The sequence below is a fragment of the Crocuta crocuta genome, unplaced genomic scaffold (assembly GCF_008692635.1).
Source record: "Crocuta crocuta isolate KB4526 unplaced genomic scaffold, BGI_CrCroc_1.0 scaffold266, whole genome shotgun sequence".
In the NCBI taxonomy this organism is placed as follows: domain Eukaryota; kingdom Metazoa; phylum Chordata; class Mammalia; order Carnivora; family Hyaenidae; genus Crocuta; species Crocuta crocuta.
The window spans coordinates 4,157,280-4,181,380 of record NW_027531005.1 but is presented as its reverse complement, the minus strand read 5'-3'; the positions used below and the strand labels follow the sequence as shown (position 1 = coordinate 4,181,380).

The following is a 24,101-nucleotide window of genomic DNA, read 5'->3' as shown; positions in this document are numbered from 1 at the left end:
CAGCTCGATGGGATTGGCCGAGGGCCTGTCTGTGCGTCCTCCTTGACCACGAAAGCCACAAGGGAAGGACCAAGTGTAATATATCCTGAGTGCCCCATACACTCCTGATGGAGACCATAAATGTTGGACCCATGGATTGATGAATAAGTTAATGAAATGTCTATACTTCACCTCCAGTATTGCTCCCAGGGTGCACTGTCACCGTTTTACATTTTGAATGGATGGCTTCCTGAGAGGCATTTTTAAATATTCAAAATCCTTAACCTCTTTCATACTGTGACACATGTGACAGATGGCATTGAAATGTGTGGCACACCCCAGTCCGGTTCTGAGCGGGTCAGCTGCGATTCCGCTCCACTCAGCCCTACCGCCAAAGCCTTGAGGGCAGGTGAGAAAGGCTAACGAGGCCACAGGAATAACCTTGAGGCTCTTCCAATTTAAGAGGAGAGGAAATCGCCACCTGACATGAAAATTTTTACTGCTATTGCTAATGAAATAGGAACTATAACTGGCCATGACACACTGTTATGGTGATTCTGTAAGAGGAATGTAGTGGTTGATCGCTACCGGGGAACACGAGGACCTTCGCCCTTCCCCTAGATGTGGCCATAAGCAAAAACCCGCATACTTGGACAGACGCAGCAAAGACTGGGAGCGTGCAGTGGGGGCTGCCAGCCACTAGCATTGTGGGTAAGCGCCAGCCATGAGAGGTTGGGCTCTACCGTCGTTCTTCTGAACCACACGCTGCCAGTGCCGGTGGTGGGCAGAGGTGGGAGACCAGGCTTGCTGTGCACCCTGAGCGAGTTCTGTCTTGCTCGACTTCACCTCCAGCAGGCAGACAAGCTCAGAGGCCAGCCTCCGAGGGAGTGACGGTGGACTCCTTCCATCCCTCACCTAGTGAAGAAGCAGTCTAGACTTGACCTCCGGACCTGCTCACGCTGTGTCTCCCAGCCCCTCTGTCTCTGTCCCTCATCCCAGAAGGAGAGGAGAAAGGGTTTGGGTGGGATCTCAAGCGAGTGAGAGAGGAGTCTCCCTAGAGTACCACTGGTTGCTAAGAAACTGGCGGGATAAGAAATGGAAACCATCGAGCCACTCCTAAAAATAACCAAATGGACCAGGGTTACTCGTGACCCGCAGCAGCTGCGTGGCACAAATGTCATTTCGCACCAGGCGGAGGGAAGACCCGTTAGCTCCGCGCAGGCGTTATTCTCACCTCTGACTAGCTAGCCGTGTGCCGAGGAGGGTCCTCTCTGCAGGTGTTTCATCAACGCCCCCAGCCCTCCACAGCCCTGCTTCCTGGCTCCCTGCCTGAGGTCCCAGTGCAGTGCCGTGGGACCCGCGCTGGGAGAGCCAGAGCCTGGCTACGGCCTTTCTCCTCTCTATCTTTGCTGACGAGCCGGTGACCACACGGGAGGGCTTGTTCCCAGCAGCTCTATTGTCAGAAGACTGAGCCACCGTCTATGTGGAGGGAGGTGAGAGCCTCTCCTGGTGATCAGACTTAATCAGATACAAGGACAAGGGGGCCCCTCGCTCTCTGATGGCCAAGACTGCTGCCCACCACGTGCCTCAGCAGGAAGGGGTGGGGAGGGTATCAAAAAACAGAGGGGAGAGGAAAAACAAAATTCAGTGCTGTTTAGCGGAACCATGCTACTGAGGTGGCCAGGACTCTACACTCTCTTAGTTAGTCCCTCGTTACAAGGGAAGGCAATTTTCAAGCATGGAGATGGAGACTGCCTCTTCCCCATGGGGGAAATGATACTGTTCATTTTGTCTTCAGTCACTAAGTCAAGAACAGTTTCTGGCATCTTTCACTCTTAAAAAGGCACCGAATCTGAGCTTCATGGCAAAAAGAGAAAAGGGACTCTAAAATCAGGACTGCCCTGTGGAGTTGTGCAGGTTGTTCGCTGAACAAAGGTGCTCGGGTTGACATCCAGTCCGTCACTCAACAAACCATGCACCCTGGTCTGGGGTTACATCCTCCAGCAGGAAAGGGCACCTTCCTTAATTCACACAGAGGCACCATATAGGTTGGCAGAGGCCCCAGCTGGAAGCATCACTAATAGTATAAAAGTAGGATTTAGTGGAGTTTGGGGAACACCTCTCATCTTGGCCTTTTTGAATGTATATTTCTTCATTTTCATGGACAGAAAATAAATGCCAGGACTACTGTGATGAATAAAGAAAGAAAGCTTTGGCTAGTTGCCTAGCTCAGGTGCTCACTAGCTGGAGCTGGTTGGCCCAGACACACCACTAATGATCTTTACCGTGAGTTAGCTTTGCATGAAGGGGCTCCCCAGCTTAGAGCTGGCCCTCCAGTCATAGGCCACCGCATGAGACCATGATGAAGGTCATGGCTACAATGGCCGAGAAAGCACCACGGGCACAGGGCATCAAGAGCTCATCTTGTGAGAGTCAATGGTCTGGGGCAGTCAGAAGCGTCAGAGTGACCATGACATCCCCACAGGAGGTGGGAAGGCTTACTGGATAGACAGGGACTGGATGTTATTTGGTTCCTTGAGCGTTTGTTTGTTTTGTTTTAGTGGGGGTTAGAGCAGGAACTGTTATTTCCTTCCTGGACCTGAAGCCATTTCAGCCACTGAGATCTGGAGCCCTCCGTGCAGGGAAACAGAGCACAGTGGCTGCTTCCGGCCAGGTTCCCCAGGGTCCCAGCTGACAATACCAACGGGGACGTGGGGATGTGGGTATTACAGACTGCAGCATCAGGCTCTGTGAAGCCTGTCTGTAAGCACGCACCAGCCCATTTTGGAGGGGACGGGGCCCCTACTCAAGGGCAGTCACCTGCAAGCGGTCCTGCGTTGGCTCCCAGACCCAGCACTCACCTCTCTACCCAGTTCTTGTAGCTGGGGATGTCCTTGGCATAGAGCAGCTTGTTGGAAGGGGAGTCCTTGCCCAGCCGGTGCTCTGACGTGGAACAGGAGTCCATGAAGGTCTGGGCCACCACGGAGAGGCAGGCGTCCGTGATGCTGTTTTTGTGGATGTCGAACACAAACTGAGGGTTCTTGATCATGTTGACCCAAAACCGCAGGGGTAGGCTGTGTGGAGGGAAGGGGCAGACGGTCAGGAAGAGGGGGCAGGGGGCTGTGGCGTGGCCCGGAGAGTTCTCTGGGGAGAGAGAAAAGGCTGGGAACCGACTGTTCTTAAGCAAAGCCTATGCCTCTAACATACCTGCCAGGAAGCGGAGGATCAGCAAGGCTGAGCGCTCCACCCACAGCTAAAATGCCGATAGGCACTGGAGAGGGCTTGGTGCCCAGCCCGCAACTGCAGCACTACAACCCTCCCTGATGGCACAAGGGCTTGGGGCTCAGAGGCGGCCAGTTTGGGTGCTACAGAGTGGAGTTTCTGACTCTATTCCACTGTCTATCCTCTACACCGGATATAATGCACATCGAATCCGCAAACCTTACAGAATAGCCTGGAATACAGGTTTTGTATCTTGTTCTCTGCCATCCACTGCATGACCTGGAAGAAGGCACATCCTTCCTCCCTGCCTGGCGGTATCAGCTTGAGCCTGCGCGGTGAAGGCACTGGGGCTGAGCAGTTGAAGCGTAGCTAACTGATTTCTCCTCTCTGAGCCAGCATGCTTAGAAACCCACATCCACAGCCCTTCATCTGTCCCTTGTGTTCCCCTCCCTCTTTCTTGCACTGAGTGCCTACTGCATACCAGGCACTATGCTAACAAACTGGGGATATGGTGTGAATGGGACACATCCTCTGCCCTCCAGAAGCCAGCATTCTGGTGGGTTCGTGGGGGAGTCAGACCTGCCACCAAGTGTGTGCTCTGAGAACTATCAGTGCTGGAACCCAAGGGCAGACAGGGTCTCACGTGGGACACAGGGAGGTGCCATTGAGTCTACACAGAGGGAAGTGTTCAGAAAGTCTTCACAGAGGGAGATACACTGGATGGTCTGAGTTTTAAAGACACAGAGGTATTCCTTAGCTGGAGGAAGCCTGGAGCAAGCAGGGGAGGAATCAGCTAAACCAAGACAAAGAGAAGAAAAACTGCAATGGGGTCTGATAAATGCAAGTCACGCTCTGTGTTGCCAGAAAGCGATATTGAGAGACCTGCCCCCCGCCCCCCTGCGTCCCCTTTGGCCATACTCGGCTGGCTCTTGCATTCTGCGGCTTCCATCCAGCCTGCTGAGATGCAAGTTAGGAAGCGGGTTGGCACCAGGCAAGGGATCGCTTATTTCCCTCCCTCTGTCCCCCACCTCCTCACCTCCTGCCTTTTGCCCTGAAGTTTTATTGCTTTGGTTGCTGTTCTCACTGTTGGTAATAGTTACAGCGTTCCTGCCTCTTGAAACTTGAACGCTTAGAATTACTTACTTCAATACAGAGAGTACAATACATTTCTATGTGTTGTACCTCCCAGTAGCCAGTCCCCATACAACGGTACTAAATGCTAAAATACAGTAAGACCTCAGATTCAAGCCTGCCGACTGATCAACAAGCATGACGTTCCTACAAAGTGTGGAGGACAGGACTCGGGCGGCACTGAGATCTGACAACGGGAAGAGGCACTTGTTTCGTCCTGGGAAGGATGGAATAGGAGATCAGGGGATGACACAGAAAGCTGCAGCACACGCTCAAAGTCAGGGTCATTGTAGCTGCCCAGGGCAGACCATGACAGCTGGGCTCAGAGCCCCGGGTGAAGGATTCCCGGGTGCCCCACCTACGGGGTGTGCCCACACCTTCCTGTTTCTGGGAGTCTCACCCAGAAGAAAGCTTGGGGCGGGGGGTGTTTCTATACCTGCTACACAGTTGTTTCCCCTGCTTACGCCAGTTGTGCTGACAGGCAAATCAAACAGGGGCGCCAGGGCACCACACTGAGGCTCCTGCCTAATGAAATATTAGCATATTATTAACATTAGTGGTGGCACTAATCTCTGGTTGATTGCAGCCACTCAGGCTAAATGAGCAGGAGGTTTATTTCAAAGTAGGGAAATGTGGAAGAAGCGGGTGGGGAGAAGGCGAGCTACAACTCTGGCCAGGAATAAAGAAGAAGTCATCTTTTTTTTATGCAGAGACAATGAACTCAGAGTCATGATGCAGATCTCGTAATTCCCAGATGAACTGCTTCTTGCCTGAGCAGCGAGCAGGGTCAGGGGGCGCGTGTCCTTGGGTGAGAGAACGCGAGCCGGGTACTGCGGACGACCGCCCTGGGGTCCCTGCGATGACGCCATAGCACTGGGAGGAGCTGGTGTGGAGGGAAGGTCGGGCCCACGCCAAGGGCATTAAGGAGGGTCGGGGGCTTACCGCAGCAGGAAGTATGGGCTGAAAACCAAGGTGGTCTGCTGGTAAGGGGCATGTAGGGGTGTTTGGGAATCCCAGCCGGGCCCAAGAGCGGGGCTGGGCAGAGAACGTCTTTGTGTTGTTGAGTCGGCTACCGTTCAGAGGACATGGTGAGTAGGAAGACTCGCTGGCAGAGGGAAGCAGATGGGGTAGGTTGGGGACCGGGCCCATGCAACGGCTTTGCAGAGCCAGGCTAAAAGAAATGGGCAGAATTCAAAGCAGTCTTACCCGGACCAGACCTGGCAGGCCCTCTGCAGGGAAGAGCCTTCACCCCGTGTCCCTGAGGAATCCAGATCCTAAGAGTCTTATTTCAGAAGTGTTGCAAGAACCTGGCAGTACAAGATCTCCTCTCACCCGGAGTCAATGGGGGAGCAAACCCAACTCCTTAGTGCTATGGTCCAAACCTCTGTTCCCGCCCACATTTCCGGGTTCAGCAGAGAGCGTGCTAATCTTCAGATGAAAGAGACGAGAAGCCAGAGCAGATGACGTTAAAGGAGGTTTGAGTGCCACTTCTGAGTCCCCACGTAATCTGTGTTTGCTCTGGGGCTCCGGGCTGGCTGCCAGGCCCGTCCCTGCCGTCGGCTGCAGGTGCTGGGCAGCGGGCTTGTGCTGCCTTAGAAGAATGTTCTGGAGAAGAACAACCCGGGACAGGGACTGTTTAAAAGACCCAGGGAGGCAATTCTGGAACTGATGGGACCAAATCTAAGCCGGCCTGGCCTGAGATAGAGGCCTCGAGTACACACCACCTTGGTCCTGCATCTTCATCAATATGTATCAAGCCACAGCTTTGTGCAAGGTTCCACACCGAGCGCTGAATACTGATGTCTGACCTTGAGGCTGGAAACCTAGAGTATACTCCCAGGAAGGGAAAGGAGGGTATATGTTCAAGGACAGAGGGGCCACAGCAGGGACATCTAGGGTGTCAGGATTCAGAGAATCCTGCTTCCTTGAAGACAGACAAAGCAGGTACGGGAAGGTCTCTTCCCCAAAGGGAGTCTGGCGGAAGGGAAGAGCCTTGCTCCTCAAATAGAACAGAAATACCTTTTGTTCACCTAGACAACTCTCAGGTCCAAACTGTGCTTGAGGAGCCCTGTCAGGTGCTGGCTCTAGAATTGGTTGCATACATGCATCTTCGGCCTCTTTGTCCAAACAGCCACCTGCCTGTCTCTTAGGCACACCTGTCAGCCCAGCGAGGGCAGCGGCCGTGCCTGATGGTGTCTGCGTGCTCAGCGTCAGGCACACAGTGTCGGGCACACTCTGGATGTGACAGGGACCTGGTAGCAACATTTGGCATGTTAACCTTTGCTCGATTATTTGGTTCAATAAGTGTCTGCTACCTGCTTGATCGATTGATGGTAAACAAGGATGCTTTGGGTAGAGGGAAGGGAGAGAGGAAGCCAGCAGGGACATAGAAGGAGAGGGTGGGGAGGCCCAGACACGGAGCCTGCTCCGGGTCTCTGCGGAGGAAGGGGCGGTGTGGGAGAAGGGCTACGGCATCACTCACCAGTTGCTCTTCCAGGTGTGGCGGACATGCGGGTCGTGGATGCCGTGTTTGTCGGCCTGTTCGTCCAGGAAGTCAAACATGTACTTGATGGCCAGGGGCAGGGCTGAGCCCCGGTGCGCCGTGCTGAAGATGGTCTCGAACAGGTCATCCACAAACTTCTGCAGCGTGCCCTGTGGAGTGGGGCCAGTTCAGGACACAGCTCCGCCCAGGGAGCTCTCAGCACCGGGCTTAAATTTAAATCTGCCCAGCAGACCAGGAGAGGGGAACGGAGGGCAGCGTGCATGCAGTCTGGCCTGCCCAGGGGAGGGGGGCAGGGGGGAGGCCAGGCAAATTCGTGCATTAAATCCCCTACCATCTTCATCTGCCTCCAATGGCTTTAAATTTCCCGTGCACGTGGAAATAGATATAATGTTGATGACCTAAGCGAGCCTTCCTCTGCCAACAACATGGGTTGGTTTAACACCCTTTGGTGGTGTTATTTTAGCACCTTCCACGAATGCTAACGAACAACTCCCTCGGTCAGAGCAGACAAACACAATCTGCTGGTTTTGTTTCGGCATCATTCACACTGGCTAATGAACAGTAACGCATGCGGCTCTGCAGAGCGGAGGCGGAGGCCAGCCTCACGAGTGAAGGACTAAGTGCAGGCACACAACGTTCCCAGAACTGGGATCAGAATGGTGCCTGGAATGTCACTGATGGAGCCCCGCTTTCCCTCGCTCGAGGTTGTACATGACACCCTCGAGACGGAGGCATTCTGTCACGGGGCACGGCAGAACATGGACAGATGCAGCTAGTATCTCTGTATTTGGGAACGGGGCACCGAGAAGGATGGAAACAAAGCGTCAGATGCATGCGTGGGGTTTGCCCGAGGCGTGAGGTTGAGAAGGATTCTGCGGTTCCGTGCTGGGAAAGAATACTGGGGCTTAGTGGATAACAGGGAGGGTCCTAGCACAAATGCTAGGTATCTGCCAGCCTGGCATTTCTGTGGGGTGACGACGTTCCTTCCCACACCCCACACGTGCCCTGAACGCCGTCGGAAGTCCCCTACCTTCGTGGCCAGTAGCCGCGTCAGATAGATTTCAGACACCATCTTGCTTCCCCGGTCGCCTTCCTTCTGGTCCCCGTGCTCGTGGTTCTTCACCAGATGCCACATCTTGACTCCGCTCTCCAGGTCGGGGGTGATCATGGGCGTGCGCGAGCGGAGGCTGTCCGGACTGCCGGTGTAGCGGATCATGTTTTCTGTCAAGGCAGTGACCCCGCCTGTGTGAGGCCTTTCCATGACCCACAGCTCGCCCCATATTCTGGCCATGGCCGATACCGTCTGGTGCTTCCTGCATTTTGTGGGTGCCATTGGCGGCCTGGCTTGCGTTAGTCAGTCCATTCCCTGAGACTAGGACACTTTTCCCACCACATGCAGGAAACTCTCCTTGGTTACTTTGCCCACTGAGATTCCTCGCCTTCCTATACTTGCATCTCTCCGGCCCTTAATTACTCGATTTGTACGAGTATCAGCCTGTCCCTCGTTACACGTTTCCTCGTAAGAGTTCTGAGGTGATGTCTCCAGAACATGTGCCCTGTTTCCCTTCATGACTGTTGAACAGACGAGTAATCGCCTTGTCACCTGCTGACTTGCATCCCCCCCGTCTGGCCTGGGCCAAACCTTCCCACCTGCTTGCTGCTGACATGTGGGGTGTGGTGCAATGAGCGTGGAGCAGAAAAGAAGATGAAGATCCTACTGTGTGCCCGCATCAATATAGGTTTACTACTGATTTTTCACAGGGACCCTGTGGAATTGGTCATTTTTTCCCCTCCACTTTTGCTGGTAAGAGAACCAGGTCTAACGGCGGTCAGGCAGCTGGCCCCAAAGCACATGGGGTAGCAAAACAGGGCTGCACAGGGGCCCCCGGCCCGCACCCAGCACCCTCTCCCTCACACCCCGGAGCCGGAGCCCTGGGCCTGCACCTTCCCTCAGCCGCTTCATAACCGTGTGACCTTTACATGTTGTGTAGCTTCTGAGCATCTGAGTTATAATTTGCTAATCTGCATAATAGGGGGAAATAATAATTATTTAATTCACTGATTGTTACGAACATGACGTGCGGTAATGAAGATCGCAAAAGTGAAAGCATCACGTGGGAGACTGTAAGGTGCTCGTGAAGGTTAGATTTTCTTCTTGTGCTCAAGGATGGAGGTCCCGGTCCTGCACCAGAGTCCCAGAACCAGGAGGCTCCTCCCCAGTCAGGTCCGCCCCAGCGATGGTCAGCCTGCCTGCCTCCCTCTCCCCCTCCCTGTCCAGGGGTCCAGGGCCATTCGGCAGTGTTGCCATCATGACACTCGCCACGGCGAGCTCGGGCATCCTCTCCTCCCCAGGATGGTTCACAGAACTCACCATATTTGCTCGCCGAGGTCCTGGAGACTGTAGAGTTGTTCACAGCATTATAGGCTGTCACCTGCTTGGACACTAGGGCCACCACAGAACCATCTGGCACCTACAGGGGAAAGGCTTATAAGAGATTGGGCACAGAGATTCAGGCACCTCAGGAAATAGGGACAATCAGAATTCACTTGGATCTTAGGGGCAATCAGTGCCTCGCCGAGGGCGGGAGGACTTCAGAGGCGGTCAGCTTTGCTTCGTTGGAACGAGACAGACCGGAGTGCCGAATAGTATCCTGTGCTGTGGCTCACTCTTGGAGCAACTCTGGCAAGCTTGTCTCACCAGTACCCTCCATCCAGCCTTACACCCCAGGGATTATCTAAGAAAGGCCTTTTCTTGGGGACTTGCCCACACCCTTCTGAAAGCATGCATGTTGGCATCCTGTCTCCAGAAAGGTCAAGGTTTCCTGGCTGGGGGACATCAGGTTTCCCTGGGTCGCTAGGGGATCAGAAGTGCTGGTGGAGAGGTGGGTGTGAGGCTTGGTGTCTGGCCTCAGGGTGATCCTATCTTTCAAGGCCCGAGACTCTGAGGGGACAGCAGGTTAGCCAGCCCCATCCCTCCCGCGCAGTCACCCCACCTGGTAATGGGCCAGGGTGTTCAGTCTCTTCCAGTCATTCTCAATCTTGGTGGTGATGTCCTCATCCTGGAGGATCATCCTCGCCCCACTTCCTTGTCGCCACTCTGTAGGGAGAGCAGGTGCGTCTCAGAGAGGCCCTGGGGCCTGAGGACCCCTGTGCAGGTGACTACAATGGACCGTCTCCAGGGTGCATCTGTGATCAGACACTCCCTGAGGAGGGGTGCAGAAGCTCTCGGTGCAGAGGGGGGCCTGGGTCCCAACCCCACACGCCATGTGCCACACAAGTGGGGTAACAGTGCCTGTCCTCCCCTGCCTGCCTATCCACGGTGAGTGGCCACATCTGTGAGTCGATGCTTCTAAAACCCGGCTGAATGAATGAGGCAGGTCAAAGCACTTAAGAAAGCGCTAAGTAAATGCAGGGTGGTGTCATCACTGCCACATGCTCATTTGCTTGATTGCAAGGTCTGGGAGCTAATGAGAGGCTGCAGGCTCAGTCTCAGAATGCTCTGTCCTGTTCCAGGGGTGTCCTGCACCCAAAAGCTGGGAGGTGGGTCACCCCTGGCAAGGAGGCTGGGGTGTGGAGAGATCAGCAAAACCCATTCTCATGGACTTAATGTATCCACATTACATCTTGGTGATCTATCCAACACCTAATTATTTGTTGCTTTAGGCATATACTTATATCCATACATTCTCCTCGGGGGCCCAGACGCCAACACACAGGCTCTCTGATGGATCCCACATGGGGAAGCAGGAGACTGTTTCCCATCAAACCAAACTGCCATCACCACCCATGGTACGCACCACATGGAGATGAAGAAGTGCACATTCCAGCCTTGAAATGTATGCACATGGAGACCAGGCACACACCAGCTCTCAAGTGCACGTGCACACCCACACATGCACATATGTTCACACGCACACACCAGAAACGAAAAGCAGCCTTTTCAATTCAGATGCAACGTGCGCTCCAGCCAGGAAGTCACGAATCTGGCTCCCAGGCAATCACGACCCTGCTCAATACTGCACGGACGCCCATGCTCCTGAAACATGCAAGAGCCCCAGGGGGCGTGGAGCACAGACGGGTGCTGGAAAGCGTCATCTGACATCCCTGCCTGACCCCTCTGTGGGTTTTTCTATGGCTTACAGAGGCCCGGTTCAGGCCCTAACCCCACCCCCGCCGTCCCCTCCCATCGAGGCTGAGCTGTGGGCGCACGACTGGCCACATCTGCGGCGCAGAAAGCACTTATTCTTCCCTGCCTTGTGTGCTTGGCCGGGCCGGTGCCGTGGATGAAAAACGGGCCCAAGAAGGGGGCTGCCTGCCCTTAGGGGCAGCAGACTTGCTTGTAATACCCCAGGCCCCACTCCAGGCCGAGGGCTTGCCTGCCACCTGGTTTAAAGCTTCATGGAGCATCAGGCCATCCCAGGAATGAAAACATGACGGTGTCACGCATGTTCACTGGAGCGAAGGTCCCTGGGGACTTAGTGCTGTTGATGGCTTGGCTGGAGTTGATCCGCAGGATCAGAGCCTCGGGGCAGGTAGGGTAATTGACTAAAGAGGAAACGCCCCACTGAGGCACCTCGTGGCCAGTGTTTTATTTGTTGTGTTGTTTGGTTTTGTTTTTCATTGTGTGTGAGTGTGTATGGATGCATGCATTTCTGAGCAGGAGGAAAAAGTAGTAAAGTATCCGGCAGGTGGTCAGCCAGTTGCTGTGTGGTACAGTCCGAGTCCTGGTGAAGGCCAGCCTGGGGCTAAGGAATATGGCAGTCATATGCTCTACCCCAGTCCCCGAAGACAAAGCCCTTGGGTCTCTCCTTCTTGCCTGGTGAATAGCACCAGGGCCATGAAGTCAGAGGCTGCATGGGGGAACAGTACAGAGACAGCTTGGGAGCACGGAAGACAGGGTACTGCATTCCCCACATGGGGGCTGGGGGAGAAGCAGGGGAGGACTCTGGACATTACGTCCACTGGCTGGGCCTCAGGGGGAAGGAGGTCTCCTCCACTGAAGTGGCTGTGGGCTTTCCAGGAACGGATGGGGACCAGCTTTCTGGTTTAGCAGCTGCAGTGGCACTGTCCGCTGATGGAATTGTAGCACATGTCAGTAGGATCTGAACAAGCCACACTGCCTGGTGGACTAAGCCGTGATAGCTGGTGACTGATTCTGGAGCCTGATATAAACTCTTCCCTGTTGCACAACTCCCCCCTGAAATTGTGCAGTGCGCAGCCTGTGCAGCTGTACTCGGCAGCCTTGTTTCTGAGTCATGTCCAATAATTATGTAAGCAAATGAAAATCAGTCTGTATCTATGTCTCCAACTGAAAAAAAGTAGGGCAGAGTATGGCTTTGCTTCCCCCAGGACAGTGAAGGAATGATGGCTTGTCCTTAGGAGTACAAAAATTTGATGTTGCTAAAGGCCTACTGGCAGTGCTGGCCCAGCACCCGGGATATAGTAAGTACTCGATGTGTACTTTATTAGTGAAGGAAGGAAGAAAGGAAGGAAGGAAGGAAAGAAGGAAGGAAGGAAGGAAGAAGAATGAGCGAGTGAGTGATGGTGGACTATTTTCCAGGCAGTACAAAAGAATTTTCTGCATCTGTGTTGGTGCTCACGGTGGACAGTGAGTTGCAGTTAAAGGGGAATCGTGAACTACTCTCTTAGCAACCCGGGTCAGAGGTTGATCTGAACTCCTCAGAAGCACAGCCAGTCATAGCCAGTGCCAGAAGGAAAGTTGTCTTAAATTATTACCACTCGTTTTATGACCGGGAAATTAAAGAACCAGGTTGGGAAGACAGATGCAGAGGCCCTTATCCCCAGGCCACTGCCCCTTCTGATCACCAGTGGAGATCTCTTCCATGGGCACTAACTGGGTTCCTTCTCTGGGCGGGACACTGGGCTAGGTCATCGGGATACAGTGACGTACGAGGAGCCTTTGTGCGTGCTCTGGACGTGTCCCAGAAGGGACCCAAGAAGGCTGCCGGCAGTGTCCCTCGGGCCCCAGCAGCTTCCTTTCCATACAATCAAGTTCTGACGTTGGTGTAGACGCAGGTTTTCCCCCCTGGCTGAGACGTGCAGCCACGAGGTACGCAGCGGGCAGCACAGGCGCTCAAAGGTGGGTGGGAAGCGTGCTCCTCACTGATGCTGATGTGCGGTCACACATCCAGAGGCCGGAAGAAGAGACCAGGGTCCCTCTAGCCCAGCCCCTGCCTCTGGTGGGCTACCAGCCGGCAGCGCGAGGTAGCGACTCTTTCTTGTCAATTACCTCAGGAAGTTACCGATATTCCCCCAAGTACCAATATGAGGATAGTGAGCTGTAATCAACTAGAGCACTTAGCCCTGCTTTTAGAGCTCTTGAACCTGTTTCTTCTCGTTATCTCTTACCCGGAAAAAATTGAGGGTGGGGGGTGGAGGGCGCCTGGGTGGCTCAATCAGTTAAGCATCCAGCTCTTGGGTTTGGCTCAGGTGATCTCATGGTTTGTGAGTTCGAACCCTGTGCTGGGCTCTGTGCTGACAGCATGGAGCCTGCGTGGGGTTCTGTCTCCTTGCTCTCTGCCCCTCCCCCATGCACGCTGTTTCTCTCTCAAAAATAAATAAAAAGAAACTTAAAAAAAAAAAACCTTGGATTTGCTTCTTTTTTTCTCCCTGAAATATAAGGAAGATAAAACAGTGAAATTCTCTGTCCTGCCCCCAAATCAGTCCTAATGGATGGAAACCCAGAGAGGTGGGACCCTGGTTTTGGCAGCTCAATCCCTGGGCTATAAGGGGCAGGCCATGGGGTGCCTGGCAAGCTGACCCACAGTGGGGGGTGGGGGGGACGCGGAGTGCAGTGGGAAGGCAGGGGATTGCCCGGTGCCGAATAACTTAACCTGGGCTCACCTGGGCACTCATTCCTGAAACTCACTCTCCTCGGCCAGAGTCCTTCGTTTTACCTGCTGGCCTGAGCACACTTCCACCTCCGAGTTACACTTTCCTTCCTTTCCTGAAACCCATCGGCCGCAGCAGCCACGGTCTCTCTTTTGTTCCCAGACTCATCATGGAACATCTCGAGAAAATCAAAAGAGCCGACGCGGGCTCGGCGTTCTGGAGCGTTTCCGCACGGCTTCGTGACTTTGTCTCGACAGAGGCACGTGCCCGGAGCTCTACGGAGTCATGCCGGGACCAGGAAGGGCCAAGGTCGAAGGCCAGAGCAGCTGGCTTCTTCCTGTCTTGGAGTGCCCACCCGTGGCATGCCATGGCCGGCTTCCGGAAATCCCGTCCCTGCCCGGCAGTGAGGAGCCCAAGGGCAGGTTGGACTGGTTGAGAGTGAGGCAGGCTTGCCGCCGTCAGATCTGAAGGACAGCGGCCTCGTGCATGCGGCTGGCTGGGTCACCCTCAGGAGGCCCCTGAGCGAGGGCGTATCTCATTTTGCACTCTGTATTGTTGTATATTCGACACACGCTTAGTGTTGATAACGGCAATGCAAATCAGTAGAGCCAAGGCTCTCAATCCCAAGTCCAGCACTCTCCTGATAGGAGAAGCTCCTTAAGTCTTGCCTATAAAAACGGTACTAAAAATATCTCTCTTTTGTGTCCACACCTTTGCTGTGTATGTACGTTAGAATAGCTGAGGGGCAATGTGATGGCTGGGCCAACGGCCAGCGTCCTCCGGGTGAATGCCCAGCCCCCACACAGCTTTGCCTGTCATTGGGGCACAGGTTGGGACCAGAAAATACGTCCAGACACCAGACGATGGGAGACACTGGGCTCAGTGATGGCCCCAGAGAATCCGGAGACCCGGCACGCTCTGGACCAGCACATCTGGGAAGAGGCATCACCTGTGGCCACCGTGCTGAAAATCCAGATCCAGAAAACCTCAGAGCCCCATTCACACTCACCCACTCCAGCACCGTCTTCCCTGTACCCACGATGTGCCCTGTCCTGTGCTAGCACAACATTACACTTGCTCAGACCGAAGCCCTGGGTCCTGAAGGGCTCCCTGGTAGAAGGCTGTGAGGAAGCATGATGAATCGTGGGCCCGGGATCAGGGTAGGGTAGGGGGGAGAATGAGCAGCGTCTCCAGGGGGTGGGTGCAGGGATGGTTGTGGGGCTGAGGGCTGGGCAGCAAGGGGGATGGGCGCTCTGGTCCAAAGATGCCACTTATGTGATGCTTCTGGGGACCCGTGGATGTGTGTCAGTGTGGGAGGCAGTGGAAAGGAGAGGCTAGGAGACTGGAGTCATGCGCAAGTCAGAAGTGGGTTAAGAAAGATCTGGTGAGCCAGGCTAAGGCATCTGGGGGTGAGCTCCAGGGCAGGAGGACGGGGTGCATGAGACACGGAGGTAGGGAGCCCCACCAAAGATGGCTGCCCTTGACCAAGGCAGACAGTGAGGGCCCGAGCTAAGCAGTAGGGACTGGGGTACAGATGTAGGGGGTGTTCAGGAGATCGACCACACAGTGCCCGGAAATTCTCGAGGAAAAGGAGATGGGAGGGCCACGGCGTGTTCCCCCAAGTTTGAGAAGGTGGCTGAGGGAATAACTGGAGGCTGGGGTGTAGACGAGGGAGGGGTTTGGGTGCAGGAAAACCCTGGAAGGAGGCACGGGCCCCAAGCACGTTGCTGGCCCGGCTCCTGGAGGGGCCCCTGCCTCCCAGCAGGTGCTGTGTTGAGGGACACACCCTACGTAGAGCACAGACCTGCACGAGCTTTGACCTTGTCTGTGTGTGCAGGTATGCGCACGGGCACACTCTCATGCGCACACTCACACACTCATAGATGTCTGCACACACACATACATGCGTGCATTTCATTTTACCTTAGGGTGGAGGCTCAAGGCTTGTAAACCCCCCCCCCCCCCCCGGCTTCCATTCTTCCTATTGGCACCTCTCCTCAGACCCATCACAGAAGCTTCAGGAAAGGCTGACCCGGACGGGCAAGGGAGGGGGGATACACTCACCAGACTGATTAGAACGGGCTGATCCACCAGGGACCTTCTGCCCCAGGCCACCTTGTCTCACCTCGGGGGCACCAAGAGCAGGCTCTCACCACAGCCAACCTGCACAGTGCCTGCTCTGCCCCCAAAGACAGGACCCCCAAGCAGAGGCTGGAGGAGGGGACATGGGTACTGCCGCACACCTGTTGACCGGTGACCCCCAAGGAGACACCTGGCAGGGCCCCTGGGACCCTCAACATCCAGCAACTCAGCAGGGTAGGGAGCATGCGACAGAGCAGAACAGAGAGGAGCCATGACGGGATCAGAGTCTCACTTCAAACAAGGTTGGAAAATTGACCCAGGAGCGGGAGGGGTACTGTCTTTGTTTATGTTTATAGTTTATGCTTAAACTATGCTTTGGTTTAAAAAAAAGTATTTTATTTATTGTGAGAGCAAGCACTAAAATATAAAATAACTGAACTACAACATGAGGTGCTTAAAAGAAGAAATTCCCAGAGCGCCTGGGTGGCTCAGTCAGTTGAGCATCCCGCTCTTGATTTCAGCTCAGGTCATGATCTCACGGTTCGTGAGCGCGTGCCCTGCTCAATAGCGCGGAACCTGCTTGGGATTCTCTCTCTCTTTCTCTCTGCCCCTACCCTGCTTGCATGCATGTGCGCGCTCTCTCTCTCTCTCTCTCTCTCTCACACACACACACACACACACACACATACACACACACAACATTTTTTTAAAGAAAGAAGAGATTCCCAGGTAGAACTTGCCATCTGCATTTAAGGTACTAGGTCTTTGTAAACTGTAAAGTGCCCTGTACTGGTGAGCTGCTGCTCTCTGGGGGGCATCTGGAGAGCTGAAGGCAGAAGGAGGCTGTGCTCTGCTCCTCAATTTAGGACACCGGAGCTAGGGCTTAATGGACATTCTTAAGTATGGGACACCAAGGCTCTGCTGGCCCTCCAGCTGGGCTGTGGTGTGCAACTTCAGAGAAGAGTGGAGAAGGGGGGTGGTGGGCACTGGAGAGGAGGAGACATGGCCCGGGGTTCACGTGCACGACGCACGGCACCAAAACAGAGCTGGTGGCTCTGACCTCTCTCCCTCGCGGCTCCTGCCTGGCAGCCCGGTGCCCCGCTCCCGTCTCCAAGCACAAAGGACAGACACACTCAACAATCCAATTTGTTATACTTCCACCTTCCAGGGAGAGAGGGAGGTAAAAGAAGAAAGAAAAAAAAAATCCCATTATCTTTATCTGTCCTTCCTATCAGCTGCAGCGGAAAATGCAAACTGGGGAGACAGCTGCTGTGAACTCTTTATATTTCATTCAGAAGATAGTGTATCTTTTTATTGCATGCAGGAATTACTCGTTTGAAAAAAATATATATATCCTTACAGCATGACTTGAACCTTGAACGGTAAGACAGAGGGGACAGCAGAGTTCCGGAGTTCTGGTTGAGGCGGGGTGTGTGTGTGTGTGTGTGTGTGTGTGTGTGTGTGTGTGTGGTGCTACTGAGAGAGTATTTNTTGAGGCGGGGTGTGTGTGTGTGTGTGTGTGTGTGTGTGTGTGTGTGTGTGTGGTGCTACTGAGAGAGTATTTGCATTAAACCAGAGGAATCTCTGGAGGTCAAGGCTCATGGGGAGACTTTACAGGGGGTAAATGGGTGTTCTCTCCACCTTCCTGCTGTGTGGCCAGGGCTCAGGCACTGTGCCTCTCTGAGCGGCAGATTCTCCCATACAGTGGATCAGAATGGCTCCATGATTTCCATTTTCCTGAAACAAGAGTCCCACAGCTCAGGGAGGGGTGTTCTGCATGAAGAAATGAGAAACTCGTCCTGCTCACACTGGTACCCCCATGCCTGGTGCCAGAGCCTGCCCTAAGTTAGGCTCTTATGATACACATGTTAAAGAGTTTAGTGCCCCAGGGGGCTCCCTATACCCAATACCTGTGGGTGGAAAGGGGCATAAACGTGGTGGGGACAGCCTCGCATGTAACAGAGTGGGGTCCTGTTGCCACTGCGCTTTGGGAGCCCAGCCCCAGACCCCTGACCTGCGGTATCTTTCCTTCCTTTCCTGGATTCCAACAGTTGGAAATGAAAGCGGACCTTCGTGTCCTTCATTTTGGCTCCTATGATGGTTAATTTTACGTGTCAGCCTGGCCTAAGCATCCAGTTATATGGTCAGACGTTATTCTGGATGTTTCTGTGGAGTTTTTTTTTTTTTCGATGAGATTTACACTTGAATCGGTGGACTTTGAGGAAAGCGAATTGCCCTCCATGATGTACGTGGGCCTCATCCGCTGGGCTGAAGGCCTGAAGACAAGACTGACTCAGCAGAAGGCCTTCGGACTCGAACTACAATGGGGGCTCTTTGCCGGGTCTCCAGCCTGCCAGCCGGCCTTGCAGACTTTGGACTTGCTGGTCCCCTTGCCATAGGCTGAAGGTCTGTGTCCCACCAAAATTCCTATGTTGAAATCCTCACGCCCTGTGCGATGGGGTTTGAAGGTGGGCTCTTTGTCAGATAGGTCATGAGGGTGGGGACCCCTTGAATGGAATCGGTGCCCTTGTAAAAGGGGCTCCAGAGAACTCCCTTGTTCCTTCTGCCATGTGAGGACACAGTAAGAAGGCATCAGCGATGAACCAGGAAGCAATCTTCACCAGACCCCAGGCCTGTCCGCCCTTTGATCTTAGACTTCCCAGACTCTGGAACTGTGAGAAAGAACTCTCGGTTCTTTATAAGCCATGCAGCCGGTGGTATCATGTTATAGCAGGCCAACGGGCTGAGACCCCGTAATCACGTGAGCCATTCCTTAAAAGAAACCTCTCTCTCTATATGCACATTCCATTGGTTCTATTTCTCTGGAGAACCCTGACTAATACATTCCCCATCTTGGTTGCTTAATGCCTAGAAAGGTCTGCCGAAAGGGTGGATGGGGGTGGGGTGGGGAGGTGAGAGAACTTCAGTCTGAGGAGCAATGGATAGAAGTGTCTGGGAGGAGCAATGGATAGAAGTGTCTGGAAGGAGTGGCCGGGCCAGGGGCCACGGTGATGATGAAAGTCAGGAGGAGGTGTTTGGGGCTGGATTTACTTAGGACAGTGACAGAGGTGGCTTAAAATGTCTTTGTCCCCTTCTGAGCTGTTCTAGGACAGGTGTCCCTGCTCTGCCAGGGGCTGACTGGCATCGGGAGGCGGAAGGCAGTCTTTGCCTAATGCCCTGAGCTATGGGGGTGGGGGTGGGGAGGAAAGGAGAATGCTTGGCTTTCTTGCCTCTCTCCGGAGCACGGGTCTGAGTCCTCTCCTTTCCTCTGTGCTGTGTCGCTTCAGCATTGATTAATTTTTGATAATAATCACACCTTGCGTTTGTAAATTGCTTTTAGGCTTTTAAAGCACTATCACCTACATGATGCGAGAAACTCACTTTGGCCTCTTTCTCCCCTTGGGGACCATAAAGCTGAGTTGAATCGTGTAGAAAAAGCATTTGGGTCTCTGAGGAGGGTCCCATTTCCTTGTTATGCAATGTGGCTGTAGTAGAAAGAAAGCCAGAGCTTCTGGGGGGGGGGAGGGGCGGCTCCAAACCTGGGCTCTCATAGAGCAAAGGGCATTCATTCCTCAGAAGGGCACCCACCACGGGGGGGCCTTTATGAGGCGTGCAGCCTGAGCTCCTTCCCCAGTAAGATGGGGCCCTGAGGCTCAAACTGCCTGAGGTCTCCACTTCCTTGGCTTCCCCCCTTATCTGTCCCTGCGGTCAGGGTAGCTCCTGGGTCCTTCCCAACAGCAGCTCGATGGGAGGGGTGGCCCCTTGGTTCTCCTGAGGCTGCCTTGTAGGCAGTGAGTCACAGGAGCCCCGGCTGCTGCGGGAAGCAGCCTATAGCTCAGAATGTGCACCCTGGGGTCAGTCTTGCTGCTTTGCTGCAGGGCTCAGGCCTCTTCACTGGGATGGGGTGGGGGGAGGTGGCTATGGGAGAGGTGGGGGTTGGAAGGAAGTAGCCATAGGTGCTTTGAGGCTGCCATTTCCGCTCCAAATGGCCCACCGCTCTGGCTGCAGGATGCTTTACATCTTTTCATTGATGCCCTGCTCTTGCCGGGCTTTTGTGTCTTCAGGCCTTTTAAGGGAGCACTTTTCCGAAGCTAAGGAGCGCTCCTTCCCCTCCCAAGATCGGTGTGTGTGTGTGTGTGTGTGTGTGTGTGTGCGCGCGCGTGCGCGCACGCACAGATTCCAGGTGGGGGGTGGGGGGAGATCCTGAGCTGGGATGTGGCCTCGCTCCAGGAAATCAAGCAGGTGCCGAAGGCGTGGCCCCTGAATCTGCTTCCAGGGCTGCCCCCTGAGCTTGGGGTGGACACTACACTGCCGGACGCAGGCCCTGCCCTTCCTGAGAGCTGTGAAGTGTCTGAGCCGCCTCAGGAGGTAGTGTTCCTCACCACCCACCTGCCCTTTCCTGGTAAGGAAGAGAAGGTCTTCCGGTGCAAAAGCTCGGTCTCGGTGCTTCAGGTGGAGGCTCCCGAAGCCCCCCGCTGCTCTCCCTCCCGGGAGTCACCCCCTTCCCAACCGTGAGAAGCAGTTGTCGTGTACCGCCTGCACGCGGGAGCTCTCCCTGTGCGCTGACCCCAGCTTTGCACCCTCACCATCCGGCATGAAGGCTCTTCTAACAGCTCCTCCTCTGGGCCCCACGATGTCAGGGTTACGCTCCCGCCCACTGTGCAGATAGGGACACTGAGAAGCCATGAACACGGACACGGCTTCCGCCGATCAACAAGAGGAACGGTGGGTGCTACCTGGCTCCGCTAGCGAGCGCCAGTCTCCCCAGGAAACCCACTATGAAGCAACCCACTTAATTGTTTGGGGTGGGGAACCCGGAGTCGGTCTCCCTCCCCCTGGTCCGTCAGCAGCCCCTTCACCACGTCCGTCTGTGGGATCTTGACGGCAGCAGAGTCGCCGGCACGCAGACACAAGTGTTCACCCCGACGGGGGTGCCCGGTACCCCGGGACACACGCGTGGACACGCTGGTGCACCCCTCACCACCACCGACTCGCTCCTGTGCTCCCCCCTTGCCCCAGAAGCAGCACACACAGAGACACCTCTCAAGTGAAGGGGACTCTGTGCTCCCCGATCTCTCTCTCCCTGGGTGTTGCAGCCCCTGGGGCAAGAGGAGGGGGGTTAAACGAAGCAGAAAGGGTTGAGGTGAGTGAGTTTGTAGGACTTCCTGCTCCTGAGTCTTCAGGCATCAGACTCTGGGGGGACGTGGATTACGCAGCAAGACGGGATGAAAATTTCCTTTGGATTTTAGAAAACAGCGGAGATGTCCATCTGTGTTGGATGGCTTAACGGAAGGCAGCTTAGAGGCCAGATGGGTGGATTAGGGGCCCCGGGAGGCCCTCCCACCCCACGTTGCCACAAATCTCCAGACACAAGCACATACACAAACGCCTTTCTCTCCGTGCCCAGGATCAACAAACAGGCACATACCAGTTCCTTACTGGTGTTGCTCTCCCGATCAGTAATAACAACAGCCCATACTAACTGGGTGTGTACTCTGGGCCATGCCCTCCATTGAGGGGCTTTTACAAGCATCATCGAATTTCTTTCTTACGGTGAGTTGGGCATGATGATTATCTCCATTTTCTTTTAAGTTTTTTTTTTTTTTTTAACATTTATTTATCTTTCGAGAGACAGAGAAAGAGCATGAGTAGGGGAGGGGAAGAGAGAGAAGGAGCCACAGATTTTGAGGCAGGCTCTAGGCTCTGAGCTGTCAGTGCAGAGCCCAATGTGGGGCTTGAACTCACGAACCGAAAGATCATGACCTGAGTCAAAGTTGGATGCTTAACCGACTGAGCTGCACAGGTGCCCTGATTATCTCCATTTGATACGTAAAGAAACAAAGATACAGAAAGGTTAAGTAACTTGACCACGGTCACACAGCTATGACTTAGCACTGTCAGGACTCAAGTCCAGGTGTGACGATGTGTCACGGGGTCAAACTGCCTCTCTTCAGCCATGGCCCCTTTGGAGCCTGGAGCTCCCCACCAGGGTCTCCCCAGGACAATATCTCATTAAATACCCAGGCAAGCCATAGATTGGCCCTAAGGGGCATGCCCTTGTTTAATAGGCTATGCAATCTATTCATGGAACATTCAAATAAAATGTCATCCCGCTCCCCAGCAGGCTGTCATCTCTCATTTTTCTCTCCTCTTTTTCTCCGTCTTCCATCACTGACCCAAATCCCTCCTGCCTGAGGTAGTCAGCAAAAACGACACACACAGAACAGAGGGCAAGGGAAGACCCTGGGGGCTAATGACGGTGGTGGCAGGAATGGGGACCACACAGATTCAGCTCAGGTCCCCTTACACTGCAGAAAGGACACCCTCAGTGACTCCAAAGACCCCAGAGGCAGTGGGGCCTGCTGCTCGCTGAGCAGCCCTGGGGGCAGTCTCCATGGGCTCCTGGGGTCTGGACATGCCTGCTCCCTGCACCTGGATCCCCTGGTCTGTAGGAGGCGCCTCTGAGCAGTCCCAGGACAGCCCCTGGGTGGGCAGCCTACTCACCCAGGTCCATGTCTGCGGCCTTCGGCCGGTGGGAGCAGGGCACATTCTTGAAGATGGCATCCAGAATCTTCTCCTTGACCTGAGTAATGGTATCACAGTTGAGGATCTTCACTGGGACCTCAGGGCTGTTGGCATTGTCTGGGTTGACACAGCTCAGGACCTGGGGAGAAGGAGCAGAGGCACATCGGGGAGGGCGGCAGGAAGAGCCGAGTCCCAGGTGCATCCTGGACCCCCCCAGCTGCACACACCAACACTCTCTCCGGACACGCACCCATACCCACACTCTCTCTCACATGCACACGGCACCATGTCAGCAGCACACCCAGACCCCTGCCCACTCCTGAACCCTCCCCTTCCCCATGTGTGGGTCCTTCCTCCCAGCCACTCCCTCTCACATACACACACACTAACACGAATCTGGCTCCTTGCTCAAGAGGTTTCATAAGCTTCGATTTTTGTGACTGTTTTGGGCTGATTGGAGGTTGGAGAATCTATAAGAAGCCTAATGGGTTCTTTAAAAATAAAAAGGTGTAGGTTCAAACTACTTGAGATCCTTTCCTGGCTCTGAACCCAGAACCTTGTGTTAAGGGAGAGTGGTCACCCTGGCCCAGGGCCTCAGTGTCTCTTTCTGGAACTAGTCCAAAAAATTCAGGCTCTTCTTAAGGCACCAAGCTGTACCCCAGGCTCCCACACCCTCCCTCTGTCCCTGCCTGCCGGAGCCCCCCATGCCCTCCTCCCTAATCTTTCCCTGCCCCTGCCACCTCGGATCTCAGATCTCGCATGTCTGCAGCCTCTTACGACAGCTCCCCCACCCCGCTCCATGTGGCTGCAATCAGGCCCCCTGGACGCCTGCCTTTCATTAGCAGCCAGACTGCTGTGAGCTCAAACGGGAACATGCTTCCTCCATTAAGAAGGAAAAAAACCCTCTCCCAAATCTATAAATCCGGTCTCTCACCCTCAAAGTGTCCTAAAATGAAAACAATGGTGGAAGAAATTCTGGGCCGTGGGCCCCTTCTGAGTGCCTTCTCCCAGCTCTTCCTTCTAAAGCATTCCGGACCCTCGCTGCCCCCTCCGTGGCCGAGCACAGCCTGTCACCTTGTGCTGCCCTGGCCATCCCTGCTGTCCCATGCTCTGGGCTCAGCCTCCTCTGCCAGGCATCAACTCAGCCTTTTCTGGGCTTCCTCCCCTAGAACCTCGAGGCAGAAGCTGTCCCCCCTCCCCCACCCAAAGTATGGCCTGCAGACATTTCTGCTTGCCCCAGGGGTTCACGGTGGCCCTAGGAGAAGCCCATGGGATGCCTCAGGGCCTCCAGAGAAGAAGGGGAAGTGCTGAGGGACAGGGTTGCCTGGCCCCTGGCCAAGCCACAGCTCCACCCAGAGCACCTATTCCCATGCCCCTTGGCTAGGTTCTGAGCAAACTGCCTGATGCGTTTTGTTTCGTTTTTTTCCTGCCAACTCAGTACTTGTCAAGTTTTACTGTGACTAGGATCACTCAGGGGTTTTGTTAGAATGCAGATTCTGACTCAGNATGTGGCGGGTAAGCATGGAGCGCCTAGCAGCCAGCAGGCTCCTGGGCGAGCACCCAGCACTAGCAGGCTCCCTGGAGAGGCCAGCAGGGCCCTAGAACCCGCAAGCCCAGGTTCTGGTATCCGGCTGATTAATCACTCAACACTTTTGAGGGCACCTAATAGAAAGCGATGCACCCCTGAGGCCCTCAGTACCTGTCCTCCTTTGCGGTACCCCTCCCGCCCAGGACAAGGAGAGCATCCATTGGCCCACACTGTCCAGGGCTCCTGTAGCACTGCTGAGTCCCACGACTTCCCCTCTTT

General features: G+C 54.6%; 1 protein-coding gene across 4 annotated transcripts in view; it reads right to left on the bottom strand.

The window, feature by feature from the left end:
• PLXNA4 (plexin A4) overlaps nucleotides 1-24,101 on the bottom strand; it is a 365,933-nt gene that overhangs the window by 5,816 nt on the left and 336,016 nt on the right. For all 4 annotated transcript variants that reach the window (XM_077770662.1, XM_077770661.1, XM_077770660.1 and 1 more), the window contains 6 exons: nucleotides 22,274-22,433; nucleotides 9,829-9,932; nucleotides 9,207-9,306; nucleotides 7,866-8,056; nucleotides 6,815-6,984; nucleotides 2,841-3,053 (listed from right to left, as the gene is read on the bottom strand). In XM_077770662.1, the coding sequence (XP_077626788.1) occupies nucleotides 2,841-3,053; nucleotides 6,815-6,984; nucleotides 7,866-8,056; nucleotides 9,207-9,306; nucleotides 9,829-9,932; nucleotides 22,274-22,433 (938 nt within the window). The remainder of the gene's footprint in view (nucleotides 1-2,840; nucleotides 3,054-6,814; nucleotides 6,985-7,865; nucleotides 8,057-9,206; nucleotides 9,307-9,828; nucleotides 9,933-22,273; nucleotides 22,434-24,101) is intronic.